Source organism: Macadamia integrifolia, unplaced genomic scaffold, assembly GCF_013358625.1.
Source record: "Macadamia integrifolia cultivar HAES 741 unplaced genomic scaffold, SCU_Mint_v3 scaffold1125, whole genome shotgun sequence".
Classification (NCBI taxonomy): domain Eukaryota; kingdom Viridiplantae; phylum Streptophyta; class Magnoliopsida; order Proteales; family Proteaceae; genus Macadamia; species Macadamia integrifolia.
This window is the reverse complement of record NW_024868091.1, coordinates 15,992-40,895: the sequence shown is the minus strand read 5'-3', so window position 1 is coordinate 40,895 and position 24,904 is coordinate 15,992. Positions and strand designations below refer to the sequence as shown.

General features: G+C 37.8%; 1 protein-coding gene across 2 annotated transcripts; it reads right to left on the bottom strand.

The window, feature by feature from the left end:
* Window positions 1-282: 282 nt before the first annotated feature.
* LOC122062809 (serine/threonine-protein kinase D6PKL1-like) lies at window positions 283-19,733 on the bottom strand. 2 transcript variants are annotated; one of them, XM_042626446.1, is made up of 3 exons: window positions 19,423-19,733; window positions 16,734-18,823; window positions 283-1,315 (listed from the first exon to the last, which is right to left on the bottom strand). In XM_042626446.1, the coding sequence occupies exons 2-3, from the start codon at window positions 18,515-18,517 to the stop codon at window positions 469-471; spliced, it is 2,631 nt and encodes an 876-aa protein (XP_042482380.1). In that variant the 5' UTR covers window positions 18,518-18,823; window positions 19,423-19,733; the 3' UTR covers window positions 283-468. The 2 variants fall into 2 exon arrangements, with proteins under 2 accessions (XP_042482380.1, XP_042482379.1); XM_042626445.1 differs by having other exon boundaries at window positions 16,734-18,752.
* Window positions 19,734-24,904: the final 5,171 nt, after the last annotated feature.

Sequence of the window (24,904 nt, the reverse complement as noted above, 5' to 3'; positions counted from 1 at the left end):
ATCTTAAGGCCTTAAAACACATTCTATCATGTTAAGAATGCTAAATATTATCAACTCAATCTTTCAAGCAGATCCAATACACACCATTTTCTTGGATATCACAAAAAACCCGTCCAACTGCCCCACACCTCCACTCCCCTCCCCTGCCCTGGAGCCCAACACCACGATCATTGATTGTAATCCGTTACAGCATGCTTACTCAAAATGCCAACCAGATCATCTTAGCACCGTCTCCATAGAAATACTACAAGAGTCAAAAGCAACTAGAATAAAGTTGGATAATCAGAGGGAAAAAAGACCGCCCTTTCTTTTTCTTTTCATATTATATATACCATACACAAACAACTTCCCGCCAACTTTACCATCTACATTTACAATATATGAGCTTACAATATCATGTTTGTAACGAGCCATCGGAGAATCTGCTTTGTAATTACATCAAAACAGCTTGACTGTAAAAAAACCTTGCTAGAACAACTCGAATTCCAAATGTTCATCTGTAGCCTTAAACTCTAGGCACTTACTCTCCTTATGTGACCCCATTGCCGGAGCCAGAAGATCTGGGAACTTGGGAAGCTCTGGAGGGACTGCACATCGTACAAGTGCCCAGTTCAGGCGCTCAAAGAATGGGTGCTGCTTGATTTCTGTGGCCCCCTTCAATGAACCCAACCGATTCTCTGGCTCCTTTACTAACAAGCCTCTGATCAGGTCTTTTGCCTGAAAACTGATTATCGGGCTTTCAGGAAACTTGAGGCTCTGTGACACCACATTAGCTAAGGTGTCCTCGTTACCCATCCCCTTGAAGGGTGTCTTACCAAACAGAAGTTCATACATAAAGATTCCGAATGTCCACCAATCGACGGCACTCCCATGACCCTCTGCCTTGATGATCTCAGGAGCCAAGTACTCATGGGTCCCAACAAATGAGTTGGATCGGGCACTGGTTGGTTCTGCCACAAGCTGTGGCAGTGGACTGACCTGGGTAACCATGTCCAATTTTAGCTTCCTGTTTTTAGCTGGGGCAGAAATAATCCTAGGTGAAAAGCAGGATACTTGAACCCATGATGGTTGTAGGCAGAACGGGTCAATGCAACTAGAATCCGCACATGGACCCGGTAACTTCTCTGGCTCCATCTTGGACGAAGAAGACCTAAGAATTGTCGGGCTCACAGTGCACCTGAGCGACAGGTCAAAGTCTGTGAGCATAATGTGGCCGTCCTCTCGTACCAGAATGTTTTCTGGTTTGAGGTCTCGGTAGACAACCCCAAGCATATGCAGATACTCCAAGGCTAAAAGGACCTCCGCAACATAAAACCTGCAAAAACGATAAAATGAAAATCTTCCAGAAAAAACAAGGGCAGAGTTAATGACAGATGATCAATCATGCAACAATTAATGTTTGAGGAAGCCAGCAACAGAAAAGGAATAGAACACAAGGAATGGTTATTAATATACAGGCAGACTAACAATCCAGTCTAATAAGATACACTCCTTCATCCCTAGAATTAGTAGAGTGAACTGACCCAACAAGAAAAAAATGGTGTCAATTCTCAGCTACCCAGATAATTCATGTCGAGCTAGAATCATGGATGCAACATATTGAGAGTAACTTATTTCTCTCTGGGGGAGTTACTAACCTCTTGACAGTTCTAAGGCAATAATTTTGGCATGAGTTATTTTTTCCGAATGAAGCTAATTTTGTAAATGAATGGATTTAGGTAATTCTTCAATTTCCAATCCTCTTTGAAATTTTGACTTCATGCCTGGTTTAGCCGAATTCAATAACCCAAGAGAGTCAAGTTACCAACTACCTTTGTTTGCCTTAGTTTCAGTTTATATACCACCCACTCAATTACTGTAAATCTGCCTTAGTTTCAGTTTATATACCACCCACTCAATTACTGTAAATCTGCCTTAGTTTCAGTTTATATAACACCCACTCAATTACTCTAAATCTCACCATGATTCCATCTTCAAATTATTTCTAGATTTAACTTTTAAACCATGATTCCAGTTCTTGTGGAAAGCGCTGTAGCCCATCAAACCATTAAATTCCCTAAACCTCCCAATGCTAGTTTTCAAACTCCCATCCTACCTTAGTCTTCTTCTTTTTAAATAACCCTGTTAATTTCCAAGAGACTTCATGTTGTCTCTTCCAAGAGACCAAGTCAAGGGTTTCAATTGGTTCGGTTCTTAATCGGTTCAGGTTGTAATGGACCAAACCAAAACCAACCCAATTATGAATCTGTTCCAAGTTCCCAAATTAAAACCCTACTTGGCCAAACTGAAATCAATTATTCAGTTAAATGGTTACAAAACCGATTGACCTTCTCTGAAGTAATGAAGGGAGGACTCTGGTCGAGAGAGGTGGGGATGTAAGCAACATTCCTTGCTGCTCTTTTCAAGACCAAGATTAAAGTGATAAACCGTCTTCTCTTGTAATTTGGAAGACTTAACTCTCATTTTCAAAATCCAATCCATTAGTGGTCTACAAGATCAAGGCAGTTATTGTCAAAACCACAAACAGACCATGACTCGAAAAACCAAGGTAGTTATTCCAAAACCAATTTCCAGAGTGGTTTTCCACAAACCGTCTCCTTATTCCAAAGACCAAGCCACAGAGTAATGCAGATCCAAGGTTCAGAGCACACACAGAAAGAAGACCAGACCAGACCAGACCATTATCTTGTCGTTCTGGTTTGGATCAGTTTGAGCCGGTTTTCTGGCTAGTGGTCAGGCTTTCCTGTTCATCTGAAAAACCAGATTGTGAGGTTCTTTCAGGCTGTTTTATTTTATTTTTCAGTCGTTCTCACACACTGGGATCCTATCTATTAATTCTGGTCTTGTTTGCTTTTAAATTCCTTTCCTCATTGTTTTATATTAGCATTAGGACTCTTCTATCACAGCTTGCCTTGGGAAGATAATGTAGGAGCTAGTTAGGCTAAGAACCAACTCTACAGGAGGATCGATACACTGATGTTAAGCAGATAAATCACCTCTTTGAACAGTCTTCAACAAATTAATAAATTTCAGAATAGAACACTCACTGGAATCGACTGAAAAAAAAAAAAAAAAAGGAAGGAAGAAGAAGAAAGGCAAACAGATAGATTTGGATCAAGCCTCACTCCCTCCCAGGCATCTCACCTAACACTCACTCTCAGTCACAGCCTCTCTCAAGACAATGACTTGCTAATAGCAAACTTCATTCTTCTCATTAAATCGTGTAGGACCTCTAAGGGTCATTTACAATATATAGACATGAGTGACTTGCCTCCCATGAAAGTAGAAAAATAAAAACAAAAACTGAAAAGGAAACTATCTTCTTTTCGTTGGACAAGTTACATAAAAAAAGAAAGAAACAAAAAGGAAACTAATAATAAAGGAAAATCTCTAGAACTTCCTAGTACAGAAAGCATCAAACTCAACAGGAAAGTCAAGAAAATGGAAACAAAATCCAACAAAGTCTTCACTCTTCTAGAACTTCACAAATCGATTCCTCTTGATGTCTTGCTGTCCAATACTTGACTAAAGACAATCTTCCAAATAAGGCAATTTCTTGGTTGTGACGCTTTTCACGTGAACAGTTACATGAACAATGTTTTGGCCTGATCGTCCACAATTTCTTCATCCATGCAAGCTGTCCTTGGGTCCATTATGATGTGCTCAATTGAACCAATCAAGAACCAGTCCACACCTGATCAGGCTGTCTCCCACAGCAGCTGAATTCCACAGCAATTCTGTTTCTGCTTCTGTTTTTTATTAGGAATGATTGTGAATGGCCCTTAGCTTACCTAAGTCCAATCTAAATCAGCTATTTATCAATAATAGAGTGTACAGGCTTCAGCCTTCCCCATGATTTAGAGGATGAAAATTTGACTTTTGCCTCCCAATTCTGGTGATTTAAAATATAGCTGCTGTGGTGATTTAGTGATGCAGTCATGATGTTACTAGTCATTAATGCTCTCATGACAACACTAGCATTTAATGCTCACTCCACTTTTCTCCCTCTTTTCCAATGGTTCTATTTCAACAACTATTTTTCAACGGCTCAAGAAAAAGCTTGACAGAATCACTAGAGAGTTAATATGGCAAGTACTAGAGAAGAGAAGTGTTTCAAGTAAATATGTTGACATAATTAAGAATAAGTATGATGGTGTGGTAACTAGTACAAGAACTGTGGTGGTCAGGCTAGTGAATTCCCAATTACAATTGGGTTACATCAGGCCCCGTTTGTCTGATGGATAAAAAGGGGTGGGAAACTTGAGGGTGGGTCCGACATGTTGTGGTTGGGTTGGCAAGGAAAGGAAAAGGAAATAAATAATGGAATATGTGATTTTTAGTGGGGTGCAATTCGGTGGGAAGAGAGGAAATGGAGGTGGAGTGGGATTCTATAGGGAAGAGGAAATAGGAGGGGGGGGAGAGAGAGAGAGAGAGAGAGAGAGAGAGAGAGAGAGAGAGAGAGAGAGAGAGAGAGAGAGGGAGATAAAAATGAACCTTCCCATGAATAGTTCCAAAGTCATACCAAATTGGTAGGACTTTGGAAGTGAGTGGGGTGAGAAAAAAATTGAATACTACATCAGCAGACAATAATAATTGCATTTAACGAACTTGTCTAGTAAGTTTCCCACCCCACTTATCCAAATACTCATATTTGTGGTAGTTTGTGGGAAACAAATACAAGTTTCCCACCCATATTTACCTTTTCCACTTTTCTCCGTCAAAAAATAGGGTCTCAAGGATCATCTTTAAGCCCTTGTTTGTGTTTAACATGGATGATTTAGCCAGATACATTCAAGATAAGGTTCTTTAATGTATGCTTTTTGCTAATATATTGTTTTGTTGGATGAGACAAAAGTAAGGATCAATTCCAAGTTGGAGTTATGGAGATCAACCTTTGAATAAAAAGGTTTTAAGATAAGTAGAACAAAGACAAAGTATATGATTTGTAACTTTAGTTACACTAGGACGATAATGAGGTGAAAAGTTTATGAGAGAGATATTCTGCAAAGTGATTATCTTAGGTATCTATGTTCAATCATAAACAAAGAAGATGATATAAAGGATGATGTTTCATAGAAAATTAAAATAGAATGGATGAAGTGGAGAGGTGCTTTCGGAGTGTCGTATAATCAATGTATTCCATTAAAACTTAAGGGAAAATTTTAAAGGACAGTCATACATCTGGCTATAACGTATGGTATGCAATGTTGGGCAATTAAGAAGCATCATGTAGACAAACACAGTGTAGCAGAGATGAGGATGTAGAGATGGATGCGTGGCAAAACTAGGAAGGATACAATAAGGAATGATCATATTAGAGCTGATTTAAGAGTAGCTCTAATACATGATAAGTTACAAAAAAATTCATTTGAGGCGTGGCCACGTTCAACAGGGGACATTGGATGCCCTCGTACAGAGGAGTGATTTGATTTAGATTGAAGGAACTAAAAAGAGCTAGGGGCAAACCTATAATGACCCTAGGAGAAGTGGTGAATGTTAAGATATGTACCACGAAGTGGGGAGTGTCCATATCGTGGATGAATTTACTTCTTTGCTTTAGTTTATTTCTTTCCCTAGTTAGGATAGATCTTTACTTACTAATTAGGATAGACTTTCTATTTTATCTTGCTTGTGGCATAAGGACTTAGTTTCTTAGCTTGATTGTACTACTTGGGGTGTAGATAAATATTGATGGTAGGGGGGACTAGGAAATATGCTCGGCTACTCCCCTCTTGCAGTCTCTCTTCTCTTTTTCTCTCCCAATCTCTTTCTCTCTTCTCTTACTCTCTCAAGTTACTAGTTACAAATCTTAGTTTTGTAACAGTGAAGAAAAGCATGCATAGATTAGGCCTTGTATCAAGTAAGACCTTGAATAGAGCTGATTGGAGGGCAAGGATCCATGTAGCCAACCTCATTTAGTTGGGATAAGCTTGAGTTGTTATATTATTTCAACAGTTATATTTCATCTGCTCATTCCCATCCCTTATACTACCTTTTTGCTTATGGAAGGTAGACTTGATAATTTGTATTTTTAGAACTTGTTGATGCGGAATCAAGGCAGAGCCAGGTTGACCCTTCTGGCAATCTCGACTGAAACGAACTGGGTCTAGTTGGATTTTTGGGATCAGTAGGATATTTTAGGATTTATTTTAATTAGAAAAGATTGCTATTTTATTTGGGAAGATAAGTAACCTTTTATTTGGGATAGTTGTTAGATAAGTAAGGAGTTACCGATTCGAGTTTTATTTTAATTTTATTAGTCTATGTTTTAGGAGATATTAGGGGATTTTATTTCTATTTCAGTTTTAGACTTTAATTAGTAAGTTTTGATTTGGTATAAAAAGGCATGTAACCCAACTTGTTAAGCATGATTTGAAATATGGATTGAATGAGTTGTTGATTGTGCCGGGTAGGTACTCACAACGGTTGTGTGACCTCTTCTTCCCCCCTTGTGCAACTCTGTCTCTCTCTCTCTCCTGCGATAGCCCTCTCGCTTCTTCCTTCCTCTATTCTCGTTTCCTCTGTTCTGGGTGATAATATCAGATTAAAAAAGACAGCTTTGCTGAAGTCGATTTCCCAATCGATTGACCATGAGAATGGACTCGAAGGTATCCTCTACCTTAGGCGATTCCATAGTTTTTAAGGCGATAAGGCGATGGAGGCGTTTGAGGGTCTTTCGGAGCGCCTTAGCGATAAGGCGGGCATAAAGCTTTGCCTTATCGACTAAAGCGTGCCTATGTAATTTTTTTATAAAACCAAATATTTGGCTCAAATCCTAATTAAATCCTATTACTTATATGTTAAATAAATATTAAAGGTTCATATTCATACCAATGTAAGATATTCATCAAGAAAACAAATCAATAAAGCGATATTAACATATAAGTATTTATTAACATATAATATAAATACATAATTATGAAACAAAATTATAAATATAAAGAAAAGAAGACAAAAAATACAAGTATTTATTATATTTGCCTCTATGATGCCAAAATGGGTGCCTAAGCCCTAAGGTCATCCACTATATTTCTACTCTTGTCAAAGAAGAATGAAGCTCACCGCTGCCGGAGCAAAATGGTTGCCTAGATCAATGGTTCTTCCTTGTTCCTTGATTCCTTTTCAAATCCCTTTCTTAAAACCCTTGACAAAATCCAAACCCTGTTTGTGAATTGTGTTTTTGTTTTGTTTGTTTTGGTTATTTTCGGTGGAGTAAAGTTGATCCCATACATCTCAAGCGTTAACAAAACCATACACCCACCAATAAAAAATCTATATTTGGAATCTTCATCAAGTAATTTTAAAATGTGTCGAAAAAAAAAAGGAAAAAACCCCATAAGGCGCCACTTCACACAAGACGGAGCACTGCCTTAACATTTCTAGACCGCATCAGCGCCAAGGTGCTAGTAAGTGGACGCCTTAGCAGCGCCTTAAAAACTATGGGCGATACAATCTCCCTGACCCAGATCCAACAACCCTCTTATATCTTGAGTGTGCAATCAAGTTTCAAACCTGTATCTAAAACCATAACTGATCTCAGGGGTTAAATACTCCTTGTCAAGTGACCTTTGCAACTAGTTCTTGAATCCACTGGAATAGATAAATCGATTCCCTCACCTGAAATTTCAGGCCCATTGAAGTATCCTAAGGTGAGCTATTCACTCCCACTGTGGTTTGGTTTTCCGCCTCTGCTTCCATTCCGAGGTTGAAGACAACTTCAAACCCTCTCTTGAAGCGTGGCTTGAAACCCTTAATTTTTACTCCCTTATTAATGCCCCTCCATCCCCTCCTTATTATAGCTAGCCATTGAGTTTTTGCCATTCCAAGAATACCCTTAAATTTACACATCCCACTCCCCTTCTTCTGTCTCTTTTCTCAAAGTGAGGTTCACCGTAATTACAGTTCTGCCCTCCATTATAGATTCTAGTTTTATAGTTGTGCCATTCCATTTAACTACAAGATGTCTTTTACTTCTTCCATTGGATCTTAATTATTTAAGTGGGCCCATAAGCGATCCAATTCTTGATTCGGAACCTGGATCCACATCGCTTTGTGGGTGTCATGTGAGCCCCATTATGAGTTTGAGGTCCTCTGATGGTGAGTGAGTTCTCAAGAGACCCAGTGGTGAGTTTTCCTCTCTAACCCTTGTTATTATGTATTTTGATTGCTTATTTTGCAATAAAATTTGCCTTCATCTTCTATCTTATTTTTCCCTTTTCTATATGAACTGCATTAATTTGGTATTAAAGCAAGTTCCAATTCTTATGGAAAGCAAGTTCTAAAATCAATCCAAAAATAAGAAGCAGACTTGACAATGGAGAAGGATGCCAAGAATCGCCTCATTGCTTCAGTAGACAAGAGTAAATATCTAATATTCAACCGAAACGCAATAAAAGGTTGTTTTGTGGATTTGATAGCAGCTTCAAACTCAAGAACGAGTTCTTTCAAAGTATGGGAGACTGATATAGCCATGATGTTGATACCCACTAAAGCTCATATGACATCACAAGCATTTAATGCCCACCCAACTTACTTTCTCTCTCTTCCTACGGCCCTTTTCCCTCTCCTATCTATCTATCTATCTATATATATATATATATATATTGGCTAGTAAAAGTAGAATTGATAATTTTTATTTTTGGAACTTGTGGGTATGCCATGGTGAGCCCCATTGTTAGTTTGAGGTCCTCTAGTGGTGAGTGCTGCCATGCAGCATTAGCTTTACTATGTGGCTTGTTAGCTCCAATTACTACAGTTTAGTAGCCATTGCTAGAAAAGATGACCTTGGTTCATGGCTTGCTTTCCATGTTTCTCAAAACCAGTTTTGCCCTAAAATGGTGGTTTTCAATCAAAAGTGATGCAATCTGAAAATCTAGATTATGGATCTCAGATGCAAGTAGGCCCAATGATCAAATATGTGATCAGATCTAGATAAAAGAAGAAACTACGTTGTTAAGGGAAAAATCAGATCAATGTAAGGGGAAGGAAAAAAGACGAGATCATCTTCTTGGGAGGAAGAAGAGAGAAGAAGAGAAGAAATTAGGTTTGGGATACGAATCCCATATACACCGCTCAAGAGCACAAAAACTCTTAAAAAAAAAAAAAAAAAAACCCCTCACACTCTTTACTCAAATCATCTCTAATTGAAACCTTATAAAATTCCTAATTTGAGTCATAAAAGGACTCCTAATCGGTTTCATTTATGCTAGAAACCAATAAAACCATCTAACCAAACTAATAACAAACCACGTAAGTAAAACCGATTAATTGGTTTGAGAACTTGGAATTGATTGACTCAGTTTGGGTCCATTACACCTGAAACAATTAAGAACTGAAACCGAGCCAATTGACATCCTTACTTCTAGTAAATAAATCAAGCTGGGAGGCGCCAAGTCCAAGTAGCTTTGTAGAAGCGACTAAACACAGGGCATGTGGTGTTGTCAATAGAGAAATACAGCTGGCAGAGTGGTGTGGCAATGGCAGACAGATACTTGGCTGTGCATACAGTGTATTGGCAACGAGTTCAGGACATGTGACAATATGACAGTGATTCAAAGCTTTCAGAACTCATGTGGAAGTGTATGTTAAAATGTACAGTCAGCAGTTGTGGCTACACACTTACACAGCGCACTAGCAACTTCTGGATATGTGGTAGCATGATGTGATAGGCACACGTGATGTGGCAAAATGTTCATGACTAATGTACAGCGCTAGAAATTTCAGGGAGTCGTGGCAGTAACAACAAGTGCCATACAGTGAGTGGATAGGTCATAAAACATGTTGGAGGAGCTGGAATGGTCAAACAGTGATTTGGTCGTGATGTGGAAGTTTCGCAAGGATGCTAAGGTATCCGAGCCTATGTGGTAGCATATGGCACCTCATTACATGCTTGTGCAAGGTTTAGCACAAGGTGGAAGCAGCTAGTGGAAGCCCCATAGAGTAAAAGTGAAGAAATCATAGGTTCATGCAGTGGCAACGTGTTTGAGGGAATTTTTGGAAATCCATATGGAATATTAGGAAGAAAGTGAAAACTGGAAAAAGGAGTTCTTCTAGTCATTGTTCGAACGCCATTGGAATCACGTCAATCAAAAGTTAGACAAGGGAGATACAGTGATCCTGTGCAATCGTGCCAAAAAGAAGCTAAATAAGAGAGCTTGGGGATTTCCAAGGAGCTCATTGCCCATTTTTCCTACAACATGATGTGATTATAGATTTATAGTAGCTTACCTCTCCTCATGTTTTTTGGTCTTGGACCTATGCAAAAATCGAGGCTAAAGGGCTCCAATCACATTATATCCCATTTCCTACACTATGGTAGGCCAAGAGCACTACATTCAGTGCTTTGTCACACATGAAATCATTGTGTAGAAATGGATTGGATGGTGGAGATGAAGATGCTTTGTAATATTCCAAATTCGTGGCTCAGGGTGAAGTGTAGGTGTTGATGATTCCACACCCAAGATTATGGATGGTCGAGCAGACAGAATACAGTATGCCTATCATACACCATATAAAGATTCCAATCTAAGAGCTTATATAGCAGCACATCTTCAAATGCAAATCTAACAGGCAAAGATCTAGCTGTACATTGATGAGCCAATGAGTAGTTGAAACAAATCAAGGTTGTTTTTTAGAGTACATGTTTCAGTGTTTCTCGTGTGTACTGCGATAAAGATATGCCACTCCAAAGATTCCGGAGCACAAGTTGTAGATGGGTGCATACCGAGTTTTGGTGTCCTGCAATACACCGTATCACCGCCATATGCTGAAGTGTTGCGTGTGCGTATACATACACTCACCCGAAGATTCCATCTCTTAATTTCCTCATTACCCGAACTTCAAACAAGGATTTGTCATTTTAACTCTAATTGCAATGATTCAAAACGGGATGTTCTCCATGTTTCATCTTCTTCATCCCTATAACAAAAAATCTGAAAGGAGGATAGAATGGGCCAGAAATTGAAGACGAAGTAGCTTGAAGGCTGTGGAGCATTAAACCCTTGCACCTACCCATTCCCTTTGAAACATGGGATTCGTTGAAGGGGCCAAGCAAGAAATATCTGAGCCATTATTGCTACGTCTATGGGGTTGATGCTCTTGTGAAGCAAGAAGGAAGAAGAAAAAAAGAAAAGACAAGAAAAGAAAGAGGAAAAAGGGGAAAAGTGTTGTATGGTGCCTTGAAGCTTAGTAAACCCCATTCCACTTGGTGTTCTTGTATTTTTGGGCTAGTGCAAAGGGGTGCTTGCCATTATTGAACATATTGGAGCTTCCACAAGGATGAAAAAGAGAAGGAAGAAGAAGAAGAAGAAGGATGAAAAAAAAAGAAGAAAAGAAAACAAAGGAATGGAAAGGAAGAAGATACAACTGAAGAATGAGAGAGGTTGTTCGGTCCCCAAGTTCCAGTGCATACTTGAACAATCAAGTTCTCCAGACTATGGAGGAGTTGAAGCTTCTCAGGGACATCACAGGATATCAAGATATATTAGACAAGGGCTGTAAGCATTTCTCATCTTGTATTTAATTTTTGGTACATTTGTCTATGATCCTATATTCATGCTAGACATAGGGTTGTGTATTTTAAACCTGATGGAGGGCCGGTAGAGAAAGGGAAGAAATCCCTAAGAGAACTCAGAGTTGAAGGGGGGAAGAGAAGAATCACACAAGGGGGGGAGGGAGGAGGTCACATGTCTTGCACCATACGCGACACCAAAACATTTAAATCAATTTCATTCTCAAATCTATCTAATAACTTTGGTTACATGCTTTTTTATAATAAACTGAAATTAAAACTTGCCTAATTAAAATCTAAAACTGAAACAACAACTACTATTTACTTCCTAAGTTCCAACTAATAAAATAAGAAACGAAATAAAACTCAAATTGGTAACTCCCTAACTGACTATCAACTACCCAAAATAAAAGAATGCAAATAATCCCCAAACAAAATAAAATCCTAAAGATCCTAATGAATCCAAAAATCCAGTAGGATCCGGATCATCTTGGTTGAGATTGCCCGAAGGGTCAACCCGGTTCAGCCTCAATTCTACATCAACTCCCCCAATGTTGAGAAAAACTCGTCCGTGAGTTTTAAAAAAGGATAACAATAAAAACTCACGAGCGGGTGTGAATTGCACGTTGTCTAAATCATGAACAAAATCCAAGATGTGAAGCTGTGGGGTGCATTCAAATCCGAGAAATCATGGAGAAGAACAAAGTCATGATGGTCAACAACTGGCGCTGCATTGACATCCTTCATTACTTGGTCCACGAGTGTCTCACTTTCTGTTGTCATCACCTGTTCCACAATAGGATGATCTTCCACTTGTGTTGATGCATCTGGTTCGTCTTGTGGCTGTATTAGGGGTATCACTTTCTTTGACTCAACCAATTCATGAAGATTAAATTTTTTTTTATGAATGTGGTAAGCCTGGAGGGAGCACATACTGTTGTCACGATCAAGGATGTCGTATCATTGTTCCAAACAGCCTCAACCCAATTTAATGATGCGTAGAGAGGAGTCAAATACTTCACAAAAAGCACCATCATAATAATGAGAAACAGAAAATTTAACGAATACATCATCCTCTGACTCAAATATAATATAATTGGTTTTTTATAACATATCCACCACAAATCTGGAGATGTAATTGTCGTGTTGTCACTCATCAATCAACAAATGAGCAGATTTTCCATTTGGCAGTTGCACTCTGAATTGGAACACAAAAGATTCCATGACAATAATAAGAGGTTCAAATAAAAAGAGGGGCAAAAATGGTAAATATATGGAAGGTGACACTGGGATGGTAGAATGGTAATTAATATGAAATTCTTAAGTGGGCGGCAGTACCGTAATATTTGAAGTTCAATTTTAAACTTACAATATATCACGTATCGGTACAGGGGTATACCTCTAAGTAAAATAGGAATAGGGGATATGAGAGAATTAGGGGCAAAGAGAAGGGTATAATTGGAAATCAGAGTACAAGAGAAATAAAGCAACTCACAACTCTTCTTCCCCCTTGCGTCAGAACCAGAAAGGGGAGGTATATTCGATAGTTTTGCCAAAGCTCTCTCACATCAGCATGGATCGACCTAGGGCTTGGAAGGGAGAATCGCAGCACACAGATCTTGTGATTGCAGCCAAGGCTCAGCCAAACGGGAAGTGAAAGGATGGAGTTTCCTCTCTGATATCAAAACTAGCGTAGGGTTTCAGAACTAGATCTAAACCCGAGTTCGATTTCTCAAAGCATAACAAAATCTTGGAAGTGATACTCCAAGCTTCGAACCAGATATGTTCTTTATTTTGCTACTACTCTCTTCTCGTCTTGTCTCTTCTTCTTCTTCTTTCTGCATCTCTCTTTCTTCACTTCGTCTTCTCTCTTCTACTGCAACTTTTTTTTTTCTCTTTCTTGCTTGGCTACAGTCGAAAACCCTAGGAGGGATTAGTTGAGCTCACGGCTGGGAGTTGCAATCTCTTTTTCTTTTTTTCTGCTGGAAAAAAACCGAGAGGTTATGTCAACAGAACAGGAGATGGGTATAACGAAGAGAGGGGAGGGCCGCTCAAAGGGTTAGGGGTGGGGTTTCAATTGGGAATGATGGTTAAGAGAGTTTTTTTTATGGGGGGGGGGACTTAGTTCTCGGCAGAAGTCAGAACACAGGAATGGGAAAGAAAGGAGAATGAATGAAGGGTCCTTCGGCTCTGATAAGTGATGGAGGGCCGGTAGAGGAAGGAAAGAATTCCCTGAGAGAACACAGAGTTGTAGGGGGGAAGAGAATCACACGAGGAGGGGAAGGAGGTCACACGTCTTGCACCATACCCAGCACCAAAACATTCAAATCAATTCATTCTCAAAATTTGTCTAATAACTTGGGTTACATGCTTTTTTATAATAAACTGAAATAGCAACTACTATTTACTTCCTACGTTCTAACTAATAAAATTAGAAACGAAATAAAACTCCCTAACTGACTATCAACTACCCAAAATAAAAAATTGCAAATAATCCCCAAACAAAGTCAAATCCTAAAGATCCTAATGAATCCAAAAATCCAGTCAGATCCAGATCATCATGGTTGAGATTACCCGAATGTCAACCCGATTCAGCCTCAATTCTGCATCAAGACCTACCTATGTTAGATGTGTTCTATTTATAGGGCATTGATATAAGCCCAATCTCATTATCTAAAAGGGGTATTCCCTCACAGTGGGTGCTATCAGCTGTATTGGCACTTGTGTGCCCTCAATCTATGCTAGAAAAATTGTCAGTGAATGCTCCCTCGTAGTGGGTGCTATCAATCATAGTTGTCACAATGCCAAGGCAAACCAAGGCGATGGAGAGTTATCTAAACGCTTAGGCGACAAGGCGCCTAAGTCGCCCAAGTGTTATCTTTTATTTTTCCTCTTTTTCTAACGTTATTTATTATGCTACATATACATTTATCATAAGAAATTAACAATAAGCCACATCAAGTCATCAAAATCAACATTAAGTCACATCAAGTCATAAAAAATCAACATTTGGAGAAATATTTTTATTCTCTAATAAGTTTGACTGGTCAAATGATTTGATTTTTACACGACACTTTTTATATTAGGTAGAACACAAAACCAACTTTCCAACAAGTCTAAAATTACTTAAATCTAAGTCATAATAAGTTAACGACAAAGTTATGTCCCGGTCAAACTTATTGAAGAATGCGTGAATGTTGCTAAAATCGTCAAAATGAAAATAATTTTATGGGCATTAAAAGAAAAGATTATTTTACCGCACTTTTGTTTTTAGTAATGTTTTACCAAGGCAAGATTTATGAAATTTTCAGAATTGAGAAAATTCCAAGCATTTGAAAGTTGAAAATCGCCCCTACAACAAAAAAATCCAGTTTTAGTTCTTGGACTGGATGGTTGACTGTTTATCCTTTTGGAATTTGATTTTCAAACAATTTCTATTGGATTACAAACGCAGGGTATTTTCTTATTTATGAATAAAATATTTTAAGTGATGTTTGACATAAATAAGTGTTGCGCCTTGTAGTAAGTGATAGTCACCTAGACCCCAAGTAGGCCACCTGGATGCCTAGTCGCCGCCGACGCCTTGACAACTATGCCATCAGTTGTAATGGCATTGATATAGATCGAGCTGCTAAGACGACCAGTTCTGGTTCAGTTTTGTCCCATCAAGCCAGCCCTTTTGCAGACCTATTTTACTAATATGTATTATTTTTTAGTGTCCAATGGGTTGTATCATGTATGGGCCATGGGCTTTATATTTTTGGATTTACTTTGTAATGGGTTAATTCTATAAGCCCAAATATCAGGGATTTAAGTCCTACATAGGATAGGTAGTTATTTTATGTTTCTTAGTCAATAAGAATATCAGGTTTCTATATTTTGAATTTCTATAATTACTTCTTTCCTAGCAAGCAAGTAATTCAGTTTAGAGTGTCTTAGTCATTAGGTAGTTTCTATTTAGTTATTTTTAATTAGTTTCCTATTTTGTAATAAGCATGGCCAAAGCTATAAATAGGCATTTATTTGTAAGAATTGAAAAAGCTTTGATTAAGGAAAAGATGAGAGTTTACTCCATGGCTGAGAGAGTCACTTTGAGAAGGTGAGATGCCCAGGGGAGTTGGGAAGCCTGAACCAAACCACCACTTCTCTTCCCCCTTCTCACCCCTCCATCGAATTGTAAGATCATTATCAGATTACAAAACCAACCAGCAAGATTGAAGAACAGAAGCCAGCCTACAGCCAAAATCAACACAGATCTCTCAGGGTTTTGAAGCGCCAATCAAGTCCTCTTATTTTCCAAACCAGGGATAAGCTTCAAACCCTTTTTGGAGGATTGATTAGGTGCGTCAAGAGGGGAACTTGACTAGAGTTTTGTGGCCTATGGTGGCATGTATTTGCTGTAATAAAAAATCTCCCATTAGAGTCCAGATCAAGACTTATCTGAGTGAAGACTCGGACCTGCTGATTCTCCCAATCTAGCCAACAATTGAAGCTCAATTTTGAACAGTTCAGACATCATTGAAGGGATCTTCACTCCAATTTTGAGGATCATCTGAAGCTTGAAACTCAAGTTCTTGAAGATTGACCAAAAGATTCCTTTTTCTTGCAATCAGCAGATCTCCCAATCCAGATGTTGGAAATTGATCAAATTTTGATGGTTTGTTTGGCCATACAATATCTCCATTCAGTGCAAATTTCAGCCCCAATGGAGCCCTATTGTTTTAGTTATAACTTGTCGAGGTCTTGTCTAACTTCCAGATTTATTGTTGGATCTGAATCTGTTTGTTAATAATTGTTGGAGTCTTCGATGATCATCTACTAGGGTTAGTTACATCCGTAATAGGTCCAACATCAATTGGTACCAAGCTATGGCGGAGGGAAGCTCCAACCAAATTTCTATGGAAGCTCTTATGCAAGCTGTCCAACTCCATGAAAAGGAATTTTATTTTTTCTGTATTTGGGAAGGGGAATGTGCAGAATGGAAAAATCACATCTAATTCATATGAATATAATTTCTTTCCATGAAGAACATGTAACTTCATTCACATGATAAGAAAAACCTAAGAACACCATATCATTCATACATCACAAACCACATGAATGTATGAGACATGGAGAATACATTCACACAGGCATTATCATTTGTGCATAAGTATTTAATGTGTCCTATTCAGTAATAATTCAAAAAATAAATATAAGTGAAGCTTCAGTTAACATTTGCTACCTTGCTGCTTGTTCAGGGAAACTCCTGCCCGGTTGCTTCTGCCGGAGAACGTGCAGATCTCCACCCGGACAATACTCCATAACCAAGCAGGAAAGTTTCTCCGTTGTAAAATGAGCATAGAGTGTCGGGAGAAAAGGATGATCCAGCACTTGTAATATTTCTCTTTCAGTTTGGGCCCTTGGCATCTTCTTTCTGCTTGTTAAGAACTCATTATCCATAACTTTCAAAGCAAATAGACAGTTTGTACCAGTTAGCTCAGCAAGATAAACTGTTCCAATGTCTCCACAACCAAGACGCTTATGCAGCTTAAAGTGCCTCAACCCTAAATTTCCATGCTGCATCTGAACACGGCGGATGGCCTCCCATCTCAAGTCTTTTGACATGTGAGGTCTATTGCCACAACTACTAGACCCACTTAAATTGCTCTCCTCGCTAACACTTGTGCTACAACTATACTCACCAATGCTACTTTTAGAGCTTTGTGAGCATTCCCCCTTTTCTCTCGATCTTGAAGCCACATTAGCTTTCGCATCAATGGCTCTGTCACTGTCACACTTATTTGAAGTGAAACTCAGTTTACCCACACTGGAGTCCACATTACTTGAATTGACTTCAACACTGAGATTTGTACTAGTGGATGCTGAAGGAGCAGGTTTTTTCCTCAAATTATTTCCAGCATAGTTGTCAGTCTGGCTCACTGATTTACTTGTACTTGGACTCAAGTCATTATCGATTCTATAGCATGTACTAGAACTGCTGTTGGCAGAAGATGAATCCAGCTTCACTTTCTTCCTCATAAAGTTTTTGTTTCTGATGACAGGCTTGGCTGGACGTGATTTACTTACTTTACTGCCAAAGCTAGAGCTAGAGCTAGAGCTAGCCAAAGAAAGTGCTGGCTGCAGCTTGCCTCTCCGCCCCAGATCTGGCCTTGATGTTATGCTCCCAACTTCTCTTGAGGCAGGAACAGGAACTATCTCATCTGCTTCTAATACTTTATCACCAGTACTAGAACCAGATGATGAAGGTGCAGACTTCAGCTTCCCTATTGAAGCTGGATCCATATTTGATGTTTCAGACCCAATGTCTGTTGATGCAGGAACAACAATCTCATCTTGTGGCAGTGCTGGAACCATGGCTGTGGTTGCATTTGCATATCGAGGAGAAGACTGAGCGCTTTGGTTCAATACTTTTGCCCTGTGAACTTGTAGGGGTTCTGTCATTTTCTTAGAGCAATTTGATGAGCTATCTTCTGGCACAAGAGAGATTTCTACCATACTCCCTTTACCTTCATCCAAGGAAAGACCAGATTCATTGGCATCAACTACCACTGTTCTGTACAACCTCTTTATGGTTCCAGCTTCTGAAACTCCAGATGCCGGTTTTGACAACCGCTTCATCGCAGCCGTCTCTAGTTTCTGAGAAATACATAATCCCCTTAGTGCCTGTTTCAAGGTCACAGCCTCTGAAATTCCAATTCCTGATGCTTGAGATGCCCCAACTCTAATCGGCTTTTTCAAAGCATTCTTCTGTGATGATTCTGTATCTTTTTGGTGTGATAAACCCAGACCTCTCCCAGAGGTTCTGAGATCAATCCCCTGGAAAAGCTGATTAAGATCATCCTCCAGGGAATAATTACGCACATATTTCAGCATAGGGCGCTTTCCGGCTTTGTCATCGACTCTTGTCTCAGCACTGAGTGTACTAGTTCTTTTGGAACATTGAACTGAATCCAATTCTTCCTTCGCTTCAACAATCTCACAGGTGCCAGGTACAGGGGCCATCATTTTGGCTGCCCTATCCTACCAAATCCAGTCGAAATAAAGTGATGGAAGAAATGTGGAAAATGGCATTACAGGTTCATGCTAACCCATTTCTGAAGAAGCTGTTCGGAGAGAAAAGTGCCCAAATATCAGAAAGCAAAAATTTGTTTCCATGTTTTCTTCTATCATACTGAGTCCCGGATATGAAGAAGTGTCAACACAACTTGTTACAATCGATGGAAGATCAACCATCAAAATCCTGGAATGATCACCGAGATTCACGTCATCTGAATCCAACAAAAAACCCTCTTCTAAACAGTAATGGAAGCCCTATGTAAATTAACAACAGTAAGGAAAAAACAGAAACCCAATACAGAAAAAAATTAAATTACATAGTTAGACTTCAATCTGAAGCACTAAACATTTGAAACATCCCCAAGAAGGCACCGGCAGTCAACCCTCTCAAATATCGGATTTGTATAAAAATAATAACGCAGATTGTGAATCAAATTGAAAGTTAATAGCAACTAAAAAATCCCCTCCTCAGTTCAATAACTTTTATAATCACAAACGAGAGATTATCAAACTCCATCTCCGTTATTGATCCGTTCAGACTTCACAAAATTGCAAGTTCCCCAAAACAAAAAGAACTAAATAAGCATGCCAATAGCCCTTATGACCATACAATGCATGAATCGGGATCAAATCAATACAACTCAAGCCAAAAATGAGAAAGGGAGAGGAAGAAGAAAAAAAAAAAAAAAAAAAAAGAATTCTCCAAAAAAGCAAGAACAAAACACCCAAGTCAGAGAAACTAAATACCCAGAAGAAAAAAAATTGAGTTCAAGCAGCACAAGAATACAACTACATATCAGTAAACGAACAAAGCGATCGATGACCCGAAACCTTAGAAAAGCGAAGAACCCTACCTGAGATGACTCCAGTGCAACAGCTCGAATTGACTGAGAAATAGAAACTTTGAAATAAATTCTTGAAGTTCTGTAGAGAGGAACTGTTGTTGAAATAAGTTCGGTGGATAGAAAAAATTGGAGAAGACAACGGACGAGCAGAAGAGATTAGGCCATTAGGGCACGAGAAAAAGGTTGAAAGTGAATGAGGAAAGCTCGAATTAGCTCAAAGGGTGAAAATGCAGATCACGAGAGAGGTCTCACCACTCTACTGTTTTCTTTCTCTGAATTGGCGGAACAAATTAGAAGAAAAAGAAAAAAAAAGAGTTTTAGTGAGAGAGAGAGTGTGTATTAAATGAGTGAGAGAGAAACATCATTATCGTGAGAGCCTCCTTAATGTGTGATCGATGGGGTCGGTTGTCGTGTTCTGTCGACACATCAAACACCGGGGCCTCATTAATCGTATGGATCATGAGTTTCCACGTAGGCTTCGAATTTAAAATTTGGAATTATTATAGAGTAATCTGGGGAAAAAAGGAGGGTAAATTAAGAAGGAAAAAATATTAGTTGGGCCGTTGGGCCGGGCCACCCATTTAAAGTCACGATTGAATACAATTTTTAATTCTCAATTTTCGGTAAGGGGTGAGTATTAAATTTGAGTAACTAGATTCATGCGTACGCATGAGAAGAAGCTAGAAAAATAGAAAGACCATAAGACCATAGGGATAATTCATAGAATTGGTTTTATAATGAAGCGTAAAGCCTTGGCCTTATTGAGGAAGTTCCCCTCCTACTCGTTAGAGCATTGTGTTTATTATTTAAAAGTTTTCAGTTTTTATTAGATGATTCATCCATAAATAAGGATACGAATGTGGATGACTACAACTTAGAATGTGGATGACTACAACTTGCAAACCACACCTCATTACTATCTAATCACGTAAAACATAAAACAATTATAAGACTCTCATAACTTTGCCCAAACTACTCCCACCCTCTCTCCCTCCCTGGTGTTGTCATGTACGTGATATGTATATTTTTCAATTCTAGTTTTGGGAGTGAGTACATATAACTAAATAGCATATTTTAGGTTACAATTCTAGAATTATAGAATTCACCAGAATCCCAAAGTTAAACTTTCAAATCCACTGTACTTAAGGCTTTTTAATAGAGATTTTTTTACCATTTTGATTAAAAAATGAAACTTTTTTTGTTTGATAAAAAAAAGAAAAAAAAAAGACAAAACAGGCACGTAAGAGAGCTACCATCCATGAGATAACACACATATACAGAATCGAGCAACCAAGGACTACAGAGAAGGGTACTCTAGGGATTAAGTTGATAGCATCGATTATGATATTTGTCACCACCCAACACTAATATCTATATTAATATGTATCAACACCAAGTCAACACACCTTTCTGGTATCAATTTAGGTATTGGTCATTGTATCCGTTAAAAAATTAAGAAAAAAATCATATATCAATATAAATTTTTTTCTTTAAAAAGTAATAAAATAAAATAAAAATTTATGTGCAATATTGTAAAAAATACAACCAAAATTGCAGTAATTTATAAAAAAATTTAAAAATAGAAAATCCATATCATACAAAAATTAAAATTGGTAATAAAATATATATTTTGTGTTAAATATTATATAAAATGTAAATTTGTTACGATAAGTATGTAAAAAATTGAGAATATCTAAAACATCTAAAAATGTGCATTAAGTTTATAAAATATTTTTTAATATTTTATAAAAATAAAAATAAATCCATAATTTTTTTATTTTTTTTTTATAAAAGAAAGAATTTATCACTAATTGGTGAATATTGCACAAATGCTATCAATGAAAAGTCAGACATTGTAATCTAATAAATTAGATTGCTAAAAAATTAACCAAATTATTTAGATAATCATATCCAATCAACATAGTAGAATAAGATACATCTAACAAACACATACACACACACACACAAAAGAAAAAACAAAAACAAAAACAAAAACAAAATAAAATAAAGCCAACGAGAAATCCACAGAAGTGTAATCTCCAAAAAAAATAGATTTCAATTAATTTTGTTACTTCAAGTATCTATTCATATTAAAATTTGTAAGGAAAAATTATATAATCCAAAGAAATAAATTATAGATACTTGATACCATAATAGTCCCACTACACCAAATACCATCATCCATCGTATGTATGATTGTCACAGTTATAGTCATCCCATCAACGTAGTATGTATTATTATTCGAAGTCTGGAACCATACTGAAGTGGGTTCTCAAAACTATTGAAAGAACAATGGAACACTACTCTAACCCACTGTTAACAAAAATGCATTTAAAACACGTTCTCATTTTCTACAGTTTAAAACATGTTTTTCCGTATGTTTCCCAAAGAAACTTGAAAAAACTGCAAACGACAAGCACTCCCGTTCTAAACATGTTTAAAATGCATTTAAACACATTTCCTTTTTTGGCATTTTTTAAGACTTAACTTATTGAACATAATGTTTACTTAATTGACCATATCTCTCTCTCCCGAACTCCGATCGACCTGATTCTTTCGCCGACTTGAAGCTAACTCAATGGCCTATATTTCTCATGATATCACCTTTAACTCTATATCAATGTATAAACCCTGAAATTGAGATACAAACTGATGCATTTGCTGAAAAATGTTTCTAAAGTGATGACTCCCAACTCAAATTGAACATACATTACTCCAAGAGTGTGTTGACTATGTTAACAACAATGAACATCATCATAGCGAAGCCACATTGCTCAATAAAACTTGGACATGTTTGGTGTATGAATTTAGAATTGGTGTTGAATGATATTCAATTATATGTTATAAAACTTATAATGAGACACGAGATATATATGCATTAGTATTGGATACTATAGTTGTTTTGAACATTAAATGCATGTATTCATGTAATAATTCCTTAATTTATACAAGTATACTACCTTTTTTTTTTCCCTCTATGTTTGAAATCTACATGTTTTAAACCCATATCGTCTGTTTTCCTTTTTTTTCCGTTCTCTGTTTTTTAGACCGTATCGTTCGAAAAATTTTACTGTTTAAAACCCGTACAATTCGTTTCTGTTTTTTTTTTTTTTTCGTTCCCATTTTTGCTAACTATGCTCTAACCATGTCTGAATAATTCCTCTTATAGGTAAACTCTTCCTATAACTCCCCTGACTGTTGTTCCATATGACTAATGACTCAACCCTTATGGATGAGATAGATGTATGGATAGAAGTTGATAAAAAAAATTTCAAAAAAAAAAAAATCTATAAATTAAGTTGTTGTGTGAGGTTTGGTGGTTAAATCTTAGACTTGGGCGTCAGGTTGTTATATGGAATATATCATTTTCTTTGCTCCTTAGATTACCATCTTCGAACAAAATCCGATTGCTTTCCAGTTTGTGCTAATACAACTAATGCTCTAGACTGCTTGAAGGTCAAGCAAGCTATTGGAAAGATAACTATCAAGAGCAACTGTAATCTTGATTTGGTAGGGACTTGGGTGAGATTGTGTAGTGATTGTGGTTACCAAAATAACATTGGTAACAAATCTCTTTGTACTCTATTTAAAGAGAATGAATCCTCCCCAAAGAAAGCAAGTTGAATGGGAGAATTAGCAATGAGGATGTAGGCTCCATACTAAAACTGAACCTCGTTAATTATTTGTGTTCTCTTCTCCGTCTCTCCTTTTTCTCTTCTTCTTCTAATGTCTCATGTGTGTGAAATTAAAACATGGTATCAAAGCAAGTTTGGTGATCCAAAGATCTTCGGTGCTGTGTTTTGCTCAGATCTGAGGTTTTCTTTTAGACGTCTCGTACTAGTGGAACAACCTGGAATCGTTTCCTTGTTCGGTCAGATTCAGGCTCTGCTGTGTTTGTTAGGTCTTCCCTCAATACAATTTTTGGGATCATTGCTGCCTCATCTAAGAAAAGATAAGTGCCCTGTGCTTGGCTGTTTTTATCTTCCCTGCATTATGTCAAGCATCGGATCTACATCTGATAATTCTAAAGCTACTTCCCATCCTTCTGATTTGCATAATCGACTCATATCTATTCTCTTAAATGAGAAAAATTATCTTCCCTAGTCTAGGGTGGTATCCATTGCTTTGGGAGGCCGTTCTAAGCTAGGATTTATTACTGGCCAAACCAAGGCTCCTGACCTACTGATCCCAAGTATGCTGAATGACTTGCTAATGATAATCTTGTCACGACCCTATTATTTAATTCTATGGAATCTACGGTATACGAGATATTGGCATACTCTGAAACCGTTGTAGTGCTTTGGAGTTCCTTACATGAGATGTATAGTCATGTGGATAATGCATCTTGGGTGTTTGAGTTACACCAGGAAATTGCTCATGCCAAGCAGAAAGTTGATAAATCATTCACTGAACACCTTGGGAATTTCAAGAAAACATGGGATGAGCTTCGTCAATATCGACCTCCTGCTTCATCCGTAACTGATTATGTTAAAAGGGAAGAGTAGGATCGGATTTTTCAGTTGCTTGTGAGTGTAAAACTAGAATATGAAGATCTTAAATGACAAATTTTGATGAACTTGACTCTACCTTCACTTATTAAAGTTTGTGCAACTATTCAACGAGAAGAAACTCGTTATCGTGTGATAAACTCTGATTCCAAAACTGGGGGGGACTCAATTGAAAATTCAGCCCATACTGCCAAACACAGTGGCTCCTCAAAATCAACAACCTGCAAATTGGACTGTCCCTAGGAAAGGAAAAGCGAAGAATCAAGGAAACAAATACCATTGTGACCATTGTGATAAGGATGGTCATTCTAAAAGTCATTGCTGGGCTTTATTTCCACATCTGCAACCCAACAAAGATAATAAGGGTGGTGATGCAAAGGTTGCCATTGATGCAAAAGTTGTGACCCAAAATTCTGCTTCTTATATTCAAGCTTCCTTGGGAAAGCTGGCCATGCAACTACAACAACTTCTGCAAGCTAATGGGACGACATCTTATGAATCTGGGAATTTAGCTCAGTTTGGTAAAATCTTGGCCTTCTTTTTCTAGTTGAAATTATTTTATTATTGACTCTGGAACCACAGGTCATATGTGTAAGTTTTCCCATAGGCTATCCAATTTTTGTTTTATTACTAGTGGGTCACACCCACCTATTACCGTGGCAAATGGAACCCATGTTCCTCTTCGAGGATGTGGCAAAATGAATTTACTCTCCACACCTTGTGATATAATATTTGTGCCTGATTTGTCCTCTAATTTGTTGTCCATTTCTAAACTCACTAAAGATTTGGACTGCAATGTTGTTTTTTTCCATGAAAAAGTCGTGTTTCAGGATAGACGAACAGGGAGGACGATTAGTGAAGAATGTCTGCAGCAAGGATTGTATGTCCTTGATATTCCAAATGAAGTGTTGGTTGCAAGGAAAAATAAAGATGCTAGGACTCAGTTGTGGCATTGGCGTATAGGACACCCTTCAAATAATGTG

Bases quoted from the DNA above. Each gene is read 5' to 3' on its own strand.
- LOC122062809 (XM_042626446.1), bottom strand. From the start codon at position 18,517: ATGATGGCCCCTGTACCTGGCACCTGTGAGATTGTTGAAGCGAAGGAA. The intron at 1,316-16,733 runs GTAGCAAATGTT...TCGTTTTTGCAG, and splicing joins TTCCCTGAACAAGCAGCAAG to GTTTTATGTTGCGGAGGTCC.